Genomic DNA, 17506 nt, shown 5'->3' with positions numbered 1-17506 from the left:
TTTTTTTACATTCCTGTGCCGAACGGAGCCCATAGGAGAGAGTGAAACCCCATCTCTTCCGGTCCTTGAGGGGAAAAAGCAGTGTGAGCTTTTGTGCTTTGATTTATGGTCTCGGTAGACCTCTTGGGTAGACCATTTGACCACATGTGGTTCAGAACTGTTTTGCATTCACATTGTAACTTTTTCCCATTGTGCTCTGCTGTCTTACCACAAGAGAAAGTGGCGGTACAAAGGAGGCAGAAAATCTCGAGAACGGGCTCCTGTTTTTCCTGTTTCTTATTTGCTTTCAGTTGGGAACGGCGCAGTAAAGGAATGGTGAGTTTGTCGGCAGAAGGCCGAAAACTGTTAAAAGCGGCACAGGCAGCAGAACGTTCCGTTTGTGTTAATTCACACCCCGGCGTGATTATCAGAACTTTCGCATGAATCTCCAAACAAACTACTTTCCGAACAAACTAACCAGAAGGGAACGTGCCCTTCGACGTCCCCTTTGAAACATTGCCAGTAGCCTGTCATACTCTAAATTTGACAGGCATTGCCAACACATTTGCCCAGTTCTCAAAGACTGGATGAAGGCTATAATTAACATCATCACCAAAATCACTCGGCAATATTTCCAACGAACTGTCAGTCATGCGAGTAGCCAATAAGGAGAGTAATCAGGGTCGGGAGGGCTGGCCGGGGGTACGATGGACCTGAACATTGTCGTGGTGGTGAAATGGACGTTTCGACCGTCTGTTCCCTTGCTTTGAAACACCGTTTGGATGATTTGCAGGAAGGCCCATAGGAAGCTCTTCTCCGGCCGGCCTGCCTGGCTGTGTCCAGCTCTGCCCAGCCCAGGTGACCCCTGAGCAGCTGCTTACCTGAGATAAAGCCTGCCCAGCCCTCTGCTGCAGGCGGCAGGGGTAATTACCTGTTAGAGGGACTTACACTGACAGGTGGATTACTGCGGGTGCTCTCAGTGGGGAACAGTGGGCAGGGACTGCCATCTAGCTGTCTCACACCAGACCTGCGCATACACATTTCTGCACAGGAATAATAGGGAAGCCTTCTGATGCTCGTTTAGACTATTTTTAGGCAATAATATGTAGGAAATCTTCAGGGCTTTTCAGTGTCTTTCGGAGTAGACCCATTCAGCCCATTCCGATCCCAAATCAAGGACATTTTTTTTCAAAGAATACTTTTTGTTTATGATTTTAATTTTGATTGGTGCCTTCTGAAGAGCAAGAGTAAATCTGTAAACTGTCTGCAGACAGTGCGAGCAAATATACACTGAATGACGATCGCTGCATTATGTCGTTTACCTGCTGTTTTAACCCATCTAGTATGTCCATACAATGGTATAAACAGAACGTAATATCCGAATTTGATGAGCAGTCTTTTGAACTTGTTTGAATTTAACTTGAAAAATATACGATCGCAAACATTCATATAAAACAACATTTTGCTAGGTACTGTCCTCTGTCTACTCCTCCTGCATCTCTGAGCACAATGGATTGCCCTGACTGTGTTTACCTTGTGCTGGTTGCCCGGGAAACCGCCATCCACCTGTGAAGCTGCAGTTGAGATGTCTTCCTTTGACTCATGTCTGTGTGAGCCTGTCTGCGGCGGGGTGGTGAGGCGCGGCGGCTGACGTCACGTGACACGGAGGAGCACGCGTTGCGGCAGTGGGCACTGAGGGTGTCTGCGCATGGAACACTGGGAGAAAAAACATTTAAAAAATCGTGTCAGTTGTTCTGGAGATTGCTTTTCAAATCCCATTGATCAAGACCGACCATGGGCTGCTGAATGCCTATTTTTCCTTTTTTTATTATTAATAATCACCCCACACCCATGTGATGTGTTCCTGGGGCTCATTTGGAAATGTAAACACTATTGAGGTTTGAGGCGTATGCTGATTTATTTTAACACAAGACCGCAGTTCATTTTGGATGTGTGCTGAAGATTCAGGGAGATGTGGTCAGCACTTGTGACCTGATAGACTATCTGAGGTGTGAAAAACGCAGTAGAGATGAATATCCACACGCTCTTCATTCTCATAAGTGAGAACAATGCTTTGGCCTGTGATCTTTGTCGCAATTCATTTTTTCCCCCATGGTTTATGTCGGCTAACTGACAATAATACTTACCTTTTAGATGCCATTCATCACATGTTGTGTTGGCATAAAATCTGATTTTCTTTTTCTTTTTTACAATTGAATGAAAGCAGAAAGTATATAATGATATATTATCTGCCTATTATATCTAGATAAGTATATTTGTAGGACACTTTGGACACAATTATACATAAATTTGTATATTCATTAAGTTTAGCATGTGAGGCTCATTTTAATCATGGTTGGTGAGCCTTTGTTGTGATTTCCAATCATGTTATTTCTGCCTCTAGGGGGCAGCAGTTAACCATTTTACACGGTTTTCAGAGGATTTGACATCCATGCCTTTAATAATGATCTTGTTTAGACATTCAGTTAAGGTAGTGCAACACTTACACAGAGGCTGATGTAATTACATTTTTCGAGTCTGTGCTGTTTGCTGTTGTATATCATGATCAGTTTCCCTTTATGTTGTTTTATTATCGACTTCAATTGAATATTCTGCTCCGCTAGTAATTAATGCAGTCTGTTAATTAGCCATATGTGATTTATACAACCGTAATATCATTTTCTCTGTGCCCCCATGGCATAATCCGAGCTGTAGCACTCCTGTAAATTGTTCAGGGTCAGGTAGGAGTCTTTAAAGCTTACGAAGCCTGCCTCTTGCCCTGAATGCTGCTCCCTTTGGGTGAGCACTTTCTTATTCCTCATTCCAGGCGATGGGCTTTGAACTCCCCTTTGGAAAACAGCCGTGTGCATATGGGGCAGACCAGGGCAGGCCCTGAGATGACGGACAGTGTGTCTTCCCCGGGAGTGATTGACACGTGTTCGTGAAACGCTCCCCTGCCGTAATGCTGGAGTGGATGTACTCTGTGCCTGCAGGCTCTGTGTTTTCACCCAGATGTTGGGAGGCCTCCAGCTGAGCTTGCCCGGTCCCTCGTGGGTCCTATACCCCAGGCCCGCTACAGGGAGTAAGGGAGGGCTGTTCCAGTGGGTTGAGTGATTGTGACTGGGTGAAGTCTGGGTCCTTACCCCCCCCTATTCTGCATGTTGAATCTATGTGGAGGTTGGCCGTCGACCAAGGCCATTGAACCACGGAGCTATTGGGGAATAGGAGGCTGTAACTTGAGGATAGTTTGAATGAAAATGAAGGAAGGCTAAGGGTGAACTGTACTAAAAATCATACAAATTTGCTTGGCCTATACAAACATTATGTACGTATTCATTTCATGTAGATTTGTCTGTATGCATGACTTTTACAGTGAATTCAGGCACACTGCTCCGGTGTATTCTGTATTTTAAGAAATTATATTTTTCCCCAAAGAATCACTGTTTCTCAGCCAGTGGAAGACCACTGGCCTAATGTGTTTGCTTTATTGATCCTGTTGATTCAGACATTAATATGTATTTTAACATGATAATCTATTTTTGGGCCCAAAATGTGTCTTTTATTTGGGTAACATTTTTTCTTTAGTTACATTAATGTATTACTTTGGCAGTTGGTAATTATGAGAGGAATAGTGAGCCAGACAGTGTCCTGTAGATCACAGCTTCAGAGTCTAGCTGTGACACTAAGGTTGTGTTCTTGAGCAACATACAGAACTTTAAAGTGGATTAGCGGTATGTTACGTGGATTAGCTTTTATTTATATATAATATACTTGGGATTCAAACCCATGGGGCATTGGTCATGACCCCTCTGCAAACGGTACACATTTCCCAAAATGGTGTTTACAGAATAAAAAATAAAAAATTTAACATTATGAGATTATCTCTGTTGTTCTTGAGCTGCTCTTTCAGATCTGCGTTGTCAGTCTCTGAAAGACACAGAGAGTGTGGCTCCGCACACACACACGGTCAGACGGTGGATGGCTGGTAAACGCAGGAACAGTGTCCACCGACAAAGCCCCCTCTCAGTCAGGCCCTCGTTCTCCTGCCATGCTTTTGGAGAAAAAAAAAAAAAAGTGGGGAGACTTTCAAAGCTCTTTCCGCGCTTGTTCAATCATTCATCAGCCGCCTGTCTGATTGTTTTGGAGAGAGAGCGGTGCTGGCGCTGATGACTGAGTAATGGCTTGTGATGGGACTGTCCCCCGGGCGGCCCCCGTGTGGGTGTGGGAGGAGGGCCAGCTGACGAGCCCGGCCCCCGGCTCTCCCCCGTCCGTGTCTGCGGTCTCCCAGGAACCGCTCCGGGGGCCGAGGGGAGCCGGCTCCGGGGCCTGGCCCAGAATAGAGGCAGGGCCGCTGTGCGTCTGTGTCCTGGCACGGAGGGCAGTGCCCCCTAGGGCCCCGGGGGACACCTCTGACTGCGCCGCACGCCAGCCTGTGTGTCAACCCTGACTTGCCTACAGCTGGTCCGCACAAACCTGCCATCCCGACGCGCACACACACACGCACGCACACACACACTCACACACACACATATACACACACACACACACACACACACACACATATACACACAGACAATCACACACACACACACACATATACACACACACACACACACAAACACACACACACACACATACACACACACAATCACACATGCACTCACAGCATATTTACACACACACATGCAACCTCTTGCATACACACAAACTCACACACGCTCACACACACACTCACACACTCACACACATTCACACTCACACTCACAGTACTGACACGTCTATTTATACTGCAGCATGGGCATGGTGTCCTGGCTGGGTGTCCAGCGAGGTCAGCTCTGGCTTCAGGAGAGGCTCCAGCTGTGAGGACCTGCAGCTCCGCTCTGAGGGGCAGGCTCCTCCACAGCCTGGCTCCCGCTCCTCCACAGCCTGGCTCCCGCTCCTCCACACAGCCTGGCTCCCGGAGACTGTGCTTGGCTGGAGCAGAGCCGAGGTCCTCCGTGCTAATTATCCCCGGCCGTGTGGCCTGTGGTTGGGGCGACCATGATGGATGTGGGATGGGCCAGTCTCTCCTAGTGGCACAAGCAGCGTGGCTGGCCCCAGACATGACTGTAGAAAAAGATGGACCAAGTGCCTGTTACCTCACCCACTGACTATCCATTGGCTATCCAGAGGCTGTCTCCTGCTGGCTGTGTGTATGGGCCGTGTGTATGGGCCGTGTGGAGTCGCCCGGTCCTGCCCCCGAGTCTCCCTCTCCTTTTGGGATGCCCCTCTGTCCCGGTGATGCGCAGTAACCACGCCTCCTCTCCTCCTCCAGCCTCCCATCACCTCCCAGGCCATCATCCGCCCCGGACCCCCGGTCCAGGCCAAGATGGTGCAGCCCCCCGCTCCCGCTGGCAGCCCCGCCCTTCAGGTCTCCATGGCTACAGCCCCGCCCGTGAGCATAGCCCTCCCCTTCTGCCCCTATTCACTGTCCCAGGGCTCTGATAGGCCACTGGAAATGCCACACACGGAAGCCACCAGAGACATTCATAGTTAAACATTTCTGTGCTAATGTCATCTAGGACTGAATTACCTGACGTGAGCCAGTATATCCATACGTTTCTCTGAGAGTGATGGTTACATACTGAATATATCGACTACAGTACGTAAATACTGAGTACTGAATAAATATTCACTCTGAAGTCTGTGTTTTTTGACACCGTTTAAAACTGCAGAATTTGAGGTTCTGTTTTTAATGGCACTTATAAAAATCATGAAGTACCTGAAAAAGAGAAAGAGAAATGTCAGTGAGTGTCAGGGGCCCCTACAGGTGCCCTAACTAAGAACATTCTATATTGTGCTCTATAATAATTATAATAATTCCATGGCACAGAGTGAGTTAAGCCCAGCAATGCTCAGAGCTTTGTCCTCAGCACATCCAGTGTGTCGCTGTGATCCCGTCTGTTTGCTCCTGTTCTCTGTGGCCTTGCTGGGAGGTGGACTGACATCCTGTTTGTCTCTCTCTCTCTCCTGCTCTTCTCTTCCAGAAGGCGACAGTGACAGGGGGCCCCCTGGCCCCTGCAGCGGTGGTCACGGCCCCCCAGCAGTCGCCTGTGGCAATGGCGGGCGGACAGAGCGGCCCTCAGGCGGGGCCCCAGCCTGCCCTGCAGCCCCAGAGCGCCACGCCCGTCATCTCTGCGCCCCCCGCCCCCGGAGCCTCCGTCATCTCCCAGGTCCTGCCTACACTCCGCTCCCTGGGCCTGTGACCTCCACAGCCCACGCGACCTGTCTCTGTAACCCTGCTCTGCTCTCACACAGCTGGGCTCTGTCTCTCTGTAACCCTGCTCTGCTCTGCTCTCACACAGCTGGGCTCTGTCTCTGTAACCCTGCTCTGCTCTCACACAGCTGGGCTCTGTCTCTGTAACCCTGCTCTGCTCTCACACAGCTGGGCTCTGTCTCTGTAACCCTGCTCTGCTCTGCTCTCACACAGCTGGGCTCTGTCTCTGTAACCCTGCCCTGCTCTGACACAGCTGGGCTCTGTCTCTGTAACCCTGCTCTGCTCTGGCACAGCTGGGCTCTGTCTCTGTAACCCTGCTCTGCTCTCACACAGCTGGGCTCTGTCTCTGTAACCCTGCTCTGCTCTGACACAGCTGGGCTCTGTCTCTGTAACCCTGCTCTGCTCTGCTCTCACACAGCTGGGCTCTGTCTCTGTAACCCTGCTCTGCTCTGACACAGCTGGGCTCTGTCTCTGTAACCCTGCTCTGCTCTGCTCTCACACAGCTGGGCTCTGTCTCTGTAACCCTGCTCTGCTCTGCTCTCACACAGCTGGGCTCTGTCTCTGTAACCCTGCTCTGCTCTCACACAGCTGGGCTCTGTCTCTGTAACCCTGCTCTGCTCTGCTCTCACACAGCTGGGCTCTGTCTCTGTAACCCTGCTCTGCTCTGCTCTCACACAGCTGGGCTCTGTCTCTGTAACCCTGCTCTGCTCTGCTCTCACACAGCTGGGCTCTGTCTCTGTAACCCTGCTCTGCTCTCACACAGCTGGGCTCTGTCTCTCTGTAACCCTACCCTGCTCTGCTCTCACACAGCTGGGCTCTCTCTCTCTCCCTGCCCTGACACAGCTGGGCTCTCTCTCTCTCCCTGCCCTGACAATGCTGGGCTCTGTCTCTCTATCCCTGCTTTGACACAGCTGGGCTCTCTCTCTCTATCCCTGCCCTGACACAGCTGGGCTCTGGCTCTCTATCCCTGCCCTGACACAGCTGGGCTCTGTCTCTATCCCTGCCCTGCCCTGACACAGCTGTGCTCTGTCTCTCTCTCCCTGCTCTGACACAGCTGGGCTCTGTCTCTCTATCCCTGCCCTGACACAGCTGGGCTCTGGCTCTCTCTCCCTGCCCTGCTTTGACACAGCTGGGCTCTGTCTCTCTCTATCCCTGCCCTGACACAGCTGGGCTCTGGCTCTCTATCCCTGCCCTGACACAGCTGGGCTCTGTCTCTATCCCTGCCCTGCCCTGACACAGCTGTGCTCTGTCTCTCTCTCCCTGCTCTGACACAGCTGGGCTCTGTCTCTCTATCCCTGCCCTGCTCTGACACAGCTGGGCTCTGTCTCTCTCTCTCCCTGCTCTGACACAGCTGGGCTCTCTCTCTCTATCCCTGCCCTGCTCTGACACAGCTGGGCTCTGGCTCTCTATCCCTGCCCTGCTCTGACACAGCTGGGCTCTGTCTCTCTCTCTATCCCTGCCCTGACACAGCTGGGCTCTGGCTCTCTATCCCTGCCCTGCTTTGACACAGCTGGGCTCTGTCTCTCTCTATCCCTGCCCTGACACAGCTGGGCTCTGGCTCTCTATCCCTGCCCTGACACAGCTGGGCTCTGTCTCTATCCCTGCCCTGCCCTGACACAGCTGGGCTCTGTCTCTCTATCCCTGCCCTGACACAGCTGGGCTCTGTCTCTCTATCCCTGCCCTGCTCTGACACAGCTGGGCTCTGTCTCTCTCTCTCCCTGCTCTGACACAGCTGGGCTCTCTCTCTCTATCCCTGCCCTGCTCTGACACAGCTGGGCTCTCTCTCTCTATCCCTGCCCTGCTCTGACACAGCTGGGCTCTGTCTCTCTCTCTCCCTGCTCTGACACAGCTGGGCTCTGTGTCTCTGGTCCACATTAAACAGGGACTCCCACATTCTCGCAGTCTAAAGCTCTCTAATTGTTCTGCGTTTGGCAGAGTTTCACACCGTCGCACAACAGAGCGTCGCACGCCAAAAAGGTTAGCTCTGTTCGAGAAAAAGATTAACGTAACAAAATGGACATTTCTATTAGTTTCCATGGCAGTCACAGGGGACTGCCCATTACTCTCAGAGGTGCCAGCTCCTGTGTGGAGTTTTGGCAGTAACTGCACTCGCCATGTCCAAAGGATTTTCACACTTCACAGATAAAAAGAAGCATGTAATGGCTGCAGTTGATTGTTGAGGCCAGATGTTTGGACTGTGTGAATGTGTCGCCCGCGTCACCCAGAGATGTCTGCCCCCAAGCACCCAGAACGGAGAATACAGTACGCTGTAGTACTGCTTGTATTACGCAGTTACACTGTATTGTGTACTGAAGTGTGTCTGTACGCTGTAGTGCTGCTTGTATTACGCAGTTACACTGTATTGTGTACTGAAGTGTGTCTGTTGCCCTGTAGTACTGCTTGTATTACGCACTTACACTGTATTGTGTACTGAAGTGTGTCTGTATGCTGTAGTACTGCTTGTATTACGCAGTTACACTGTATTGTGTACTGAAGTGTGTCTGTTGCGCTGTCGACAGCAGGTAGAGCAGGTGACATGATGAAAGGTCTTTGAGACGTATGTGAAACGGCTGCTCCGTGATTGTGGGCGATGCGTATGTGTTCTTAAGCCCAGAATATATAAAAAAAACTCACAGTCTCACCAGTGGAGCGGGTTGCGTTTCGGGAATCCGGAGTTGAATGCGCTCTCGCCCCTCTCCTAGGAGATGCAGGAAAACGTGAAGAAATGCAAGAACTTCTTGGCCACGTTGATAAAGCTGGCTTCCCACAACTCGCCCTCCCCAGAAACGTCCCGAAATGTGAAGGCGCTCGTCCAGGACCTGCTGGTGAGTCAGCGTCTGTGTGAGCGTGTGTGAAGAGGCTTTATAACCAGTGCTGCACTCCAGGGGCCTGTCTGCGTGTTCACTAGTCACGACGTACAGGTGCCTTATACTGCGTGTGTCTGCTGTGAAGGACTTAGGAAGGGCTTATTAACTGAAACAAGTGTTAAATGAAATTGAAGTATGTTTCTTGAGTGTTACTGTTGTACTCTGGTGCTTGTAGTTTTTCTTGTCCCCCCCCCCCCCCATGGTGTTCTTGCATGTCACTTTGCAAGGAAGCATCAGCTGAATAAGTCCATTTAATGTAAATATAAAAACAGAACATTCATAGATTTTCTGTAAGCTCCTTCTCTGAGCCCTGGCTTTTATTCAGGTTTATTGCGTAGAGAGATAATTGAGACAGTCGTAGGGAATTAATTAAATGTTGATTAGGTGTATTCTGTTGATTACAAAATAGTAAGAAGTAGATGAAAGAAAAAGAACATGATAATTGATTCAGTGTAACAATTGATTGTTATGATAACCTTGAGAATTCCTCATCTGTTGTAATACACACATCTGACTGCTGGTGGCAGCAAGTAGTTCCTCTCGAACAGCGGTTTTATTCTGTATTGGTCAAAAATTTCAATGCTCCCCTTCTCCCTTGAGGAAGAAAGATATATATTTAATCTTATTTCATGTTTAGCAATAATATTTTCTGAAGAGTTAATGGGTCACATCAGTGCGTTGACCTCTTCCCACCTCTGCAGGACGCTAAGATTGAACCCGAGGAGTTCACCAACCGCCTGCAGTCGGAGCTGAAGTCGTCTCCCCAGCCCTACCTGGTCCCCTTCCTCAAGGTTGGTGTGCAGACAGCCTGTCACAGGCACTCAGAGGAGCGCTAACCTCATGTGACACGGGGTTGCCAGGGAACAGCGCATGCTCCGCCCCTGGCTGGTCCTCGGGACTGCCGTGCGGAGAGCCTGCGTGTGGCAGCCTGTGTCAGCAGCCAATGGCTCTCGTCTGCCATCCCTAATGCGTGTCACTTCCTGTCACAGTCACGGCCCTGGCAACACACAGCCCTGTCCTCGCAGGAAGCAAAGTTACTCTGGTCTAAGTGTGTGGGATGTGAATTTTACACCCTCCACCTGCTTTTCAACAGGCAATATTTGAGTGCCTCTCTTATAAATGAGTCTGAAGTTGCCAGTATGACTACTGTAAATGTATAAAGGGCTTCATAGTCGCTCATAATTATATTCTTGAAATATGGGCAATTGCTATAGCTGTTTATCCGATATTTAAAAATATTACTCATTTAATATTGTAGTTGATTAATTGCATTTAATGAATAGGTGGGGGGATTTCGGGTGGAGAAGTTGTCGGATGTTGAAACGTCCATCATGTTTTGTGAATGCTAAAACGGAAATCTCTGCTCACGGTCTCTCTCTCTGTTTTGTGTGAACAGAAGAGTCTCTGCTCACGGTCTCTCTCTCTGTTTTGTGTGAACAGAAGAGTCTCTGCTCACGGTCTCTCTCTCTCTGTTTTGTGTGAACAGAAGAGTCTCTGCTCACGCTCTCTCTCTCTCCGTTTTGTGTGAACAGAAGAGCCTGCCTGCCCTGCGGCTGTCTCTGCTGAACAGCCAGCAGTCCCTGACCCATCCCCTGCAGCAGCCCAAACCCGCCCCGGGCGCTCCCCTGGCCTCCGCTGGGGCCGTGCCCGCCATCGTCGCCGGGCCAACCGTCCGCGTGCGCCACCCCAACAGCGTCAGCGCGCCGGCGTCCAGCGGCCTGCCAGTGGGCGCTCACGCACACTCCGCCGCCCTGGTGAGTCCCCCTCACCCTCACCACAAACTTACTGTACCTCATCTCTGTGATTTCCTGTAACTCTGTTTCCCATTGGAATCGTATCAGTACTACTGCATGATGCGTATGAAAGGTGAACCTGACAGGTTCATCTTAACAGGCCTAATGACACTAAGAAAATGTCACCAGTTCACAAAGGATTGATATGTTCAGAGCCTGTAGACCAGGGGTGTCCAATCTTATCCAAAAAGGGCTGGTGTGGGTGGGATTTTTCTCTAGCTCACAGTGCTGCACTAAGACACCAGATTGCACTCATCAAGGCCTTAATTGACGATTAGAAGTGATTAGTTTCTGCAAGTGTCATAGTGTTGGGATAGAACAAACACCTGCACCCACACTGCCCCTCTTCAGATCAGAACAAACACCCCTGCTGTAGGCAGGGATCGGCTGTGGATTGCAGCACTTTCCATGCTGAAGGACATTGAACTGTCCTCACCGCTGTTTGGAGAATAGAGTCCACTACATTACATTACTTTACACTAGACACTTGCCATGCTGAGGGACATTGAACTGTGCTCACCGCTGTTGGAGAATAGAGACCACTAGACACTTGCCATGCTGAAGGACATTGAACTGTGCTCACCGCTGTTGGAGAATAGAGACCACTAGACACTTGCCATGCTGAAGGACATTGAACTGTGCTCACCGCTGTTGGAGAATAGAGACCACTAGACACTTGCCATGCTGAAGGACATTGAACTCTGCTCACCGCTGTTGGAGAATAGAGACCACTAGACACTTGCCATGCTGAAGGACATTGAACTGTGCTCACCGCTGTTGGAGAATAGAGACCACTAGACACTTGCCATGCTGAAGGACATTGAATTGTGCTCACCACTGTTGGAGAATAGAGACCACTAGACACTTGCCATGCTGAAGGACATTGAACTGTGCTCACCGCTGTTGGAGAATAGAGACCACTAGACACTTGCCATGCTGAAGGACATTGAACTGTGCTCACCGCTGTTGGAGAATAGAGACCACTAGACACTTGCCATGCTGAAGGACATTGAACTGTGCTCACCACTGTTGGAGAATAGAGACCACTAGACACTTGCCATGCTGAAGGACATTGAACTGTGCTCACCGCTGTTGGAGAATAGAGACCACTAGACTCTTGCCATGCTGAAGGACATTGAACTGTGCTCACCGCTGTTGGAGAACAGAGACCACTAGACACTTGCCATGCTGAAGGACATTGAACTGTGCTCACCGCTGTTGGAGAACAGAGACCACTAGACACTTGCCATGCTGAAGGACATTGAACTGTGCTCACCGCTGTTGGAGAATAGAGACCACTAGACACTTGCCATGTTGAAGGACATTGAACTGTGCTCACCGCTGTTGGAGAATAGAGACCACTAGACACTTGCCATGCTGAAGGACATTGAACTGTGCTCACCGCTGTTGGAGAATAGAGACCACTAGACACTTGCCATGCTGAAGGACATTGAGCTGTGCTCACCGCTGTTGGAGAATAGAGACCACTAGACACTTGCCATGCTGAAGGACATTGAACTGTGCTCACCGCTGTTGGAGAATAGAGACCACTAGACACTTGCCATGCTGAAGGACATTGAACTGTGCTCACCGCTGTTGGAGAATAGAGACCACTAGACACTTGCCATGCTGAAGGACATTGAACTCTGCTCACCGCTGTTGGAGAATAGAGACCACTAGACACTTGCCATGCTGAAGGACATTGAACTGTGCTCACCGCTGTTGGAGAATAGAGACCACTAGACACTTGCCATGCTGAAGGACATTGAATTGTGCTCACCACTGTTGGAGAATAGAGACCACTAGACACTTGCCATGCTGAAGGACATTGAACTGTGCTCACCGCTGTTGGAGAATAGAGACCACTAGACACTTGCCATGCTGAAGGACATTGAACTGTGCTCACCGCTGTTGGAGAATAGAGACCACTAGACACTTGCCATGCTGAAGGACATTGAACTGTGCTCACCACTGTTGGAGAATAGAGACCACTAGACACTTGCCATGCTGAAGGACATTGAACTGTGCTCACCGCTGTTGGAGAATAGAGACCACTAGACTCTTGCCATGCTGAAGGACATTGAACTGTGCTCACCGCTGTTGGAGAACAGAGACCACTAGACACTTGCCATGCTGAAGGACATTGAACTGTGCTCACCGCTGTTGGAGAACAGAGACCACTAGACACTTGCCATGCTGAAGGACATTGAACTGTGCTCACCGCTGTTGGAGAATAGAGACCACTAGACACTTGCCATGTTGAAGGACATTGAACTGTGCTCACCGCTGTTGGAGAATAGAGACCACTAGACACTTGCCATGCTGAAGGACATTGAACTGTGCTCACCGCTGTTGGAGAATAGAGACCACTAGACACTTGCCATGCTGAAGGACATTGAACTGTGCTCACCGCTGTTGGAGAACAGAGACCACTAGACACTTGCCATGCTGAAGGACATTGAACTGTGCTCACCGCTGTTGGAGAATAGAGACCACTAGACACTTGCCATGCTGAAGGACATTGAACTGTGCTCACCGCTGTTGGAGAACAGAGACCACTAGACACTTGCCATGCTGAAGGACATTGAACTGTGCTCACCGCTGTTGGAGAATAGAGTCCACTACATTACATTACTTTACACTAGACACTTGCCATGCTGAAGGACATTGAACTGTGCTCACCGCTGTTGGAGAATAGAGACCACTAGACACTTGCCATGCTGAAGGACATTGAATTGTGCTCACCACTGTTGGAGAATAGAGACCACTAGACACTTGCCATGCTGAAGGACATTGAACTGTGCTCACCGCTGTTGGAGAATAGAGACCACTAGACACTTGCCATGCTGAAGGACATTGAACTGTGCTCACCGCTGTTGGAGAATAGAGACCACTAGACACTTGCCATGCTGAAGGACATTGAACTGTGCTCACCACTGTTGGAGAATAGAGACCACTAGACACTTGCCATGCTGAAGGACATTGAACTGTGCTCACCGCTGTTGGAGAATAGAGACCACTAGACTCTTGCCATGCTGAAGGACATTGAACTGTGCTCACCGCTGTTGGAGAACAGAGACCACTAGACACTTGCCATGCTGAAGGACATTGAACTGTGCTCACCGCTGTTGGAGAACAGAGACCACTAGACACTTGCCATGCTGAAGGACATTGAACTGTGCTCACCGCTGTTGGAGAATAGAGACCACTAGACACTTGCCATGTTGAAGGACATTGAACTGTGCTCACCGCTGTTGGAGAATAGAGACCACTAGACACTTGCCATGCTGAAGGACATTGAACTATGCTCACCGCTGTTGGAGAATAGAGACCACTAGACACTTGCCATGCTGAAGGACATTGAGCTGTGCTCACCGCTGTTGGAGAATAGAGACCACTAGACACTTGCCATGCTGAAGGACATTGAACTGTGCTCACCGCTGTTGGAGAATAGAGACCACTAGACACTTGCCATGCTGAAGGACATTGAACTGTGCTCACCGCTGTTGGAGAATAGAGACCACTAGACACTTGCCATGCTGAAGGACATTGAACTCTGCTCACCGCTGTTGGAGAATAGAGACCACTAGACACTTGCCATGCTGAAGGACATTGAACTGTGCTCACCGCTGTTGGAGAATAGAGACCACTAGACACTTGCCATGCTGAAGGACATTGAATTGTGCTCACCACTGTTGGAGAATAGAGACCACTAGACACTTGCCATGCTGAAGGACATTGAACTGTGCTCACCGCTGTTGGAGAATAGAGACCACTAGACACTTGCCATGCTGAAGGACATTGAACTGTGCTCACCGCTGTTGGAGAATAGAGACCACTAGACACTTGCCATGCTGAAGGACATTGAACTGTGCTCACCACTGTTGGAGAATAGAGACCACTAGACACTTGCCATGCTGAAGGACATTGAACTGTGCTCACCGCTGTTGGAGAATAGAGACCACTAGACTCTTGCCATGCTGAAGGACATTGAACTGTGCTCACCGCTGTTGGAGAACAGAGACCACTAGACACTTGCCATGCTGAAGGACATTGAACTGTGCTCACCGCTGTTGGAGAACAGAGACCACTAGACACTTGCCATGCTGAAGGACATTGAACTGTGCTCACCGCTGTTGGAGAATAGAGACCACTAGACACTTGCCATGTTGAAGGACATTGAACTGTGCTCACCGCTGTTGGAGAATAGAGACCACTAGACACTTGCCATGCTGAAGGACATTGAACTGTGCTCACCACTGTTGGAGAATAGAGACCACTAGACGCTTGCCATGCTGAAGGACATTGAACTCTGCTCACCGCTATTGGAGAATAGAGACCACTAGACACTTGCCATGCTGAAGGACATTGAACTGTGCTCACCGCTGTTGGAGAACAGAGACCACTAGACACTTGCCATGCTGAAGGACATTGAACTGTGCTCACCGCTGTTGGAGAATAGAGTCCACTACATTACATTACTTTACACTAGACACTTGCCATGCTGAGGGACATTGAACTGTGCTCACCGCTGTTGGAGAATAGAGACCACTAGACACTTGCCATGCTGAAGGACATTGAACTGTGCTCACCGCTGTTGGAGAATAGAGACCACTAGACACTTGCCATGCTGAAGGACATTGAACTGTGCTCACCGCTGTTGGAGAATAGAGACCACTAGACACTTGCCATGCTGAAGGACATTGAACTCTGCTCACCGCTGTTGGAGAATAGAGACCACTAGACACTTGCCATGCTGAAGGACATTGAACTGTGCTCACCGCTGTTGGAGAATAGAGACCACTAGACACTTGCCATGCTGAAGGACATTGAATTGTGCTCACCACTGTTGGAGAATAGAGACCACTAGACACTTGCCATGCTGAAGGACATTGAACTGTGCTCACCGCTGTTGGAGAATAGAGACCACTAGACACTTGCCATGCTGAAGGACATTGAACTGTGCTCACCGCTGTTGGAGAATAGAGACCACTAGACACTTGCCATGCTGAAGGACATTGAACTGTGCTCACCACTGTTGGAGAATAGAGACCACTAGACACTTGCCATGCTGAAGGACATTGAACTGTGCTCACCGCTGTTGGAGAATAGAGACCACTAGACTCTTGCCATGCTGAAGGACATTGAACTGTGCTCACCGCTGTTGGAGAACAGAGACCACTAGACACTTGCCATGCTGAAGGACATTGAACTGTGCTCACCGCTGTTGGAGAACAGAGACCACTAGACACTTGCCATGCTGAAGGACATTGAACTGTGCTCACCGCTGTTGGAGAATAGAGACCACTAGACACTTGCCATGCTGAAGGACATTGAACTGTGCTCACCGCTGTTGGAGAATAGAGACCACTAGACACTTGCCATGCTGAAGGACATTGAACTGTGCTCACCGCTGTTGGAGAATAGAGACCACTAGACACTTGCCATGCTGAAGGACATTGAGCTGTGCTCACCGCTGTTGGAGAATAGAGACCACTAGACACTTGCCATGCTGAAGGACATTGAACTGTGCTCACCGCTGTTGGAGAATAGAGACCACTAGACACTTGCCATGCTGAAGGACATTGAACTGTGCTCACCACTGTTGGAGAATAGAGACCACTAGACGCTTGCCATGCTGAAGGACATTGAACTGTGCTCACCACTGTTGGAGAATAGAGACCACTAGACGCTTGCCATGCTGAAGGACATTGAACTCTGCTCACCGCTATTGGAGAATAGAGACCACTAGACACTTGCCATGCTGAAGGACATTGAACTGTGCTCACCGCTGTTGGAGAACAGAGACCACTAGACACTTGCCATGCTGAAGGACATTGAACTGTGCTCACCGCTGTTGGAGAATAGAGACCACTAGACACTTGCCATGCTGAAGGACATTGAACTGTGCTCACCACTGTTGGAGAATAGAGACCACTAGACACTTGCCATGCTGAAGGACATTGAGCTGTGCTCACCGCTGTTGGAGAACAGAGACCACTAGACACTTGCCATGCTGAAGGACATTGAACTGTGCTCACCGCTGTTGGAGAACACAGGCCGCTGGACTACACAGGCGCGCGAGACCGATGCTCTCAGGAGCGTTGGGTCGTGCGGTTCACGGGCGTGGGCCGGCAGCCTGTACCGCTGTAAAGATCAAACCGTCTGCACGCGTTTGCTCACGGAGAGCGCTGGATGCTGAGTGTCAGGTATCTCTTAATACTGAGACTCATCTTAATCCCTCCCCCGAGCTCGTATAATTATGTAGCGTGTGCGTGAAGCGAGCGCACGTTTGAAAATGTACTTTTCCCACCAAATCCGATGTTATACGGGCTGGAAATACCCGGGCCCTCACTGTGAGAGCGCGTCTCTGCTGCCAGGAGGGCTGCTGTTCCAGCCAAACGCGTAGCTTAGCCCGCGTAGCGTAGCTTCGCGTAGCTTAGCCTGTGCAGCCCCGCGGTGCTTCGGGGAGAAGCAGTAATGCACAGAGAGGACAGGCTGAGGGATGTGCAGGGGAAGCGGTGGGGCTGATGGGGATGGATGGTGCGCCCTGAGGCCCCGCTCGCGGTCGTATCGATGGAGGAAAATGTTTTTACTAGCCCCCGTTTGCC

The 17506-nt window shown here is 50.1% G+C and overlaps 1 protein-coding gene across 1 annotated transcript in view; it reads left to right on the top strand.

The window, feature by feature from the left end:
- LOC133111985 (transcription initiation factor TFIID subunit 4) overlaps positions 1–17506 on the top strand; it is an 82024-nt gene that overhangs the window by 10722 nt on the left and 53796 nt on the right. Inside the window, exons 3-7 of the mRNA XM_061222640.1 lie at positions 5294–5413; positions 6006–6191; positions 8938–9060; positions 9804–9893; positions 10635–10856. Coding sequence (XP_061078624.1) covers positions 5294–5413; positions 6006–6191; positions 8938–9060; positions 9804–9893; positions 10635–10856 — 741 coding nt within the window. The remainder of the gene's footprint in view (positions 1–5293; positions 5414–6005; positions 6192–8937; positions 9061–9803; positions 9894–10634; positions 10857–17506) is intronic.

Source organism: Conger conger, chromosome 15, assembly GCF_963514075.1.
Source record: "Conger conger chromosome 15, fConCon1.1, whole genome shotgun sequence".
In the NCBI taxonomy this organism is placed as follows: Eukaryota; Metazoa; Chordata; class Actinopteri; order Anguilliformes; family Congridae; genus Conger; species Conger conger.
Note: the sequence above shows the minus strand (reverse complement) of the source record. Positions and strands in the feature narration are given on the sequence as shown.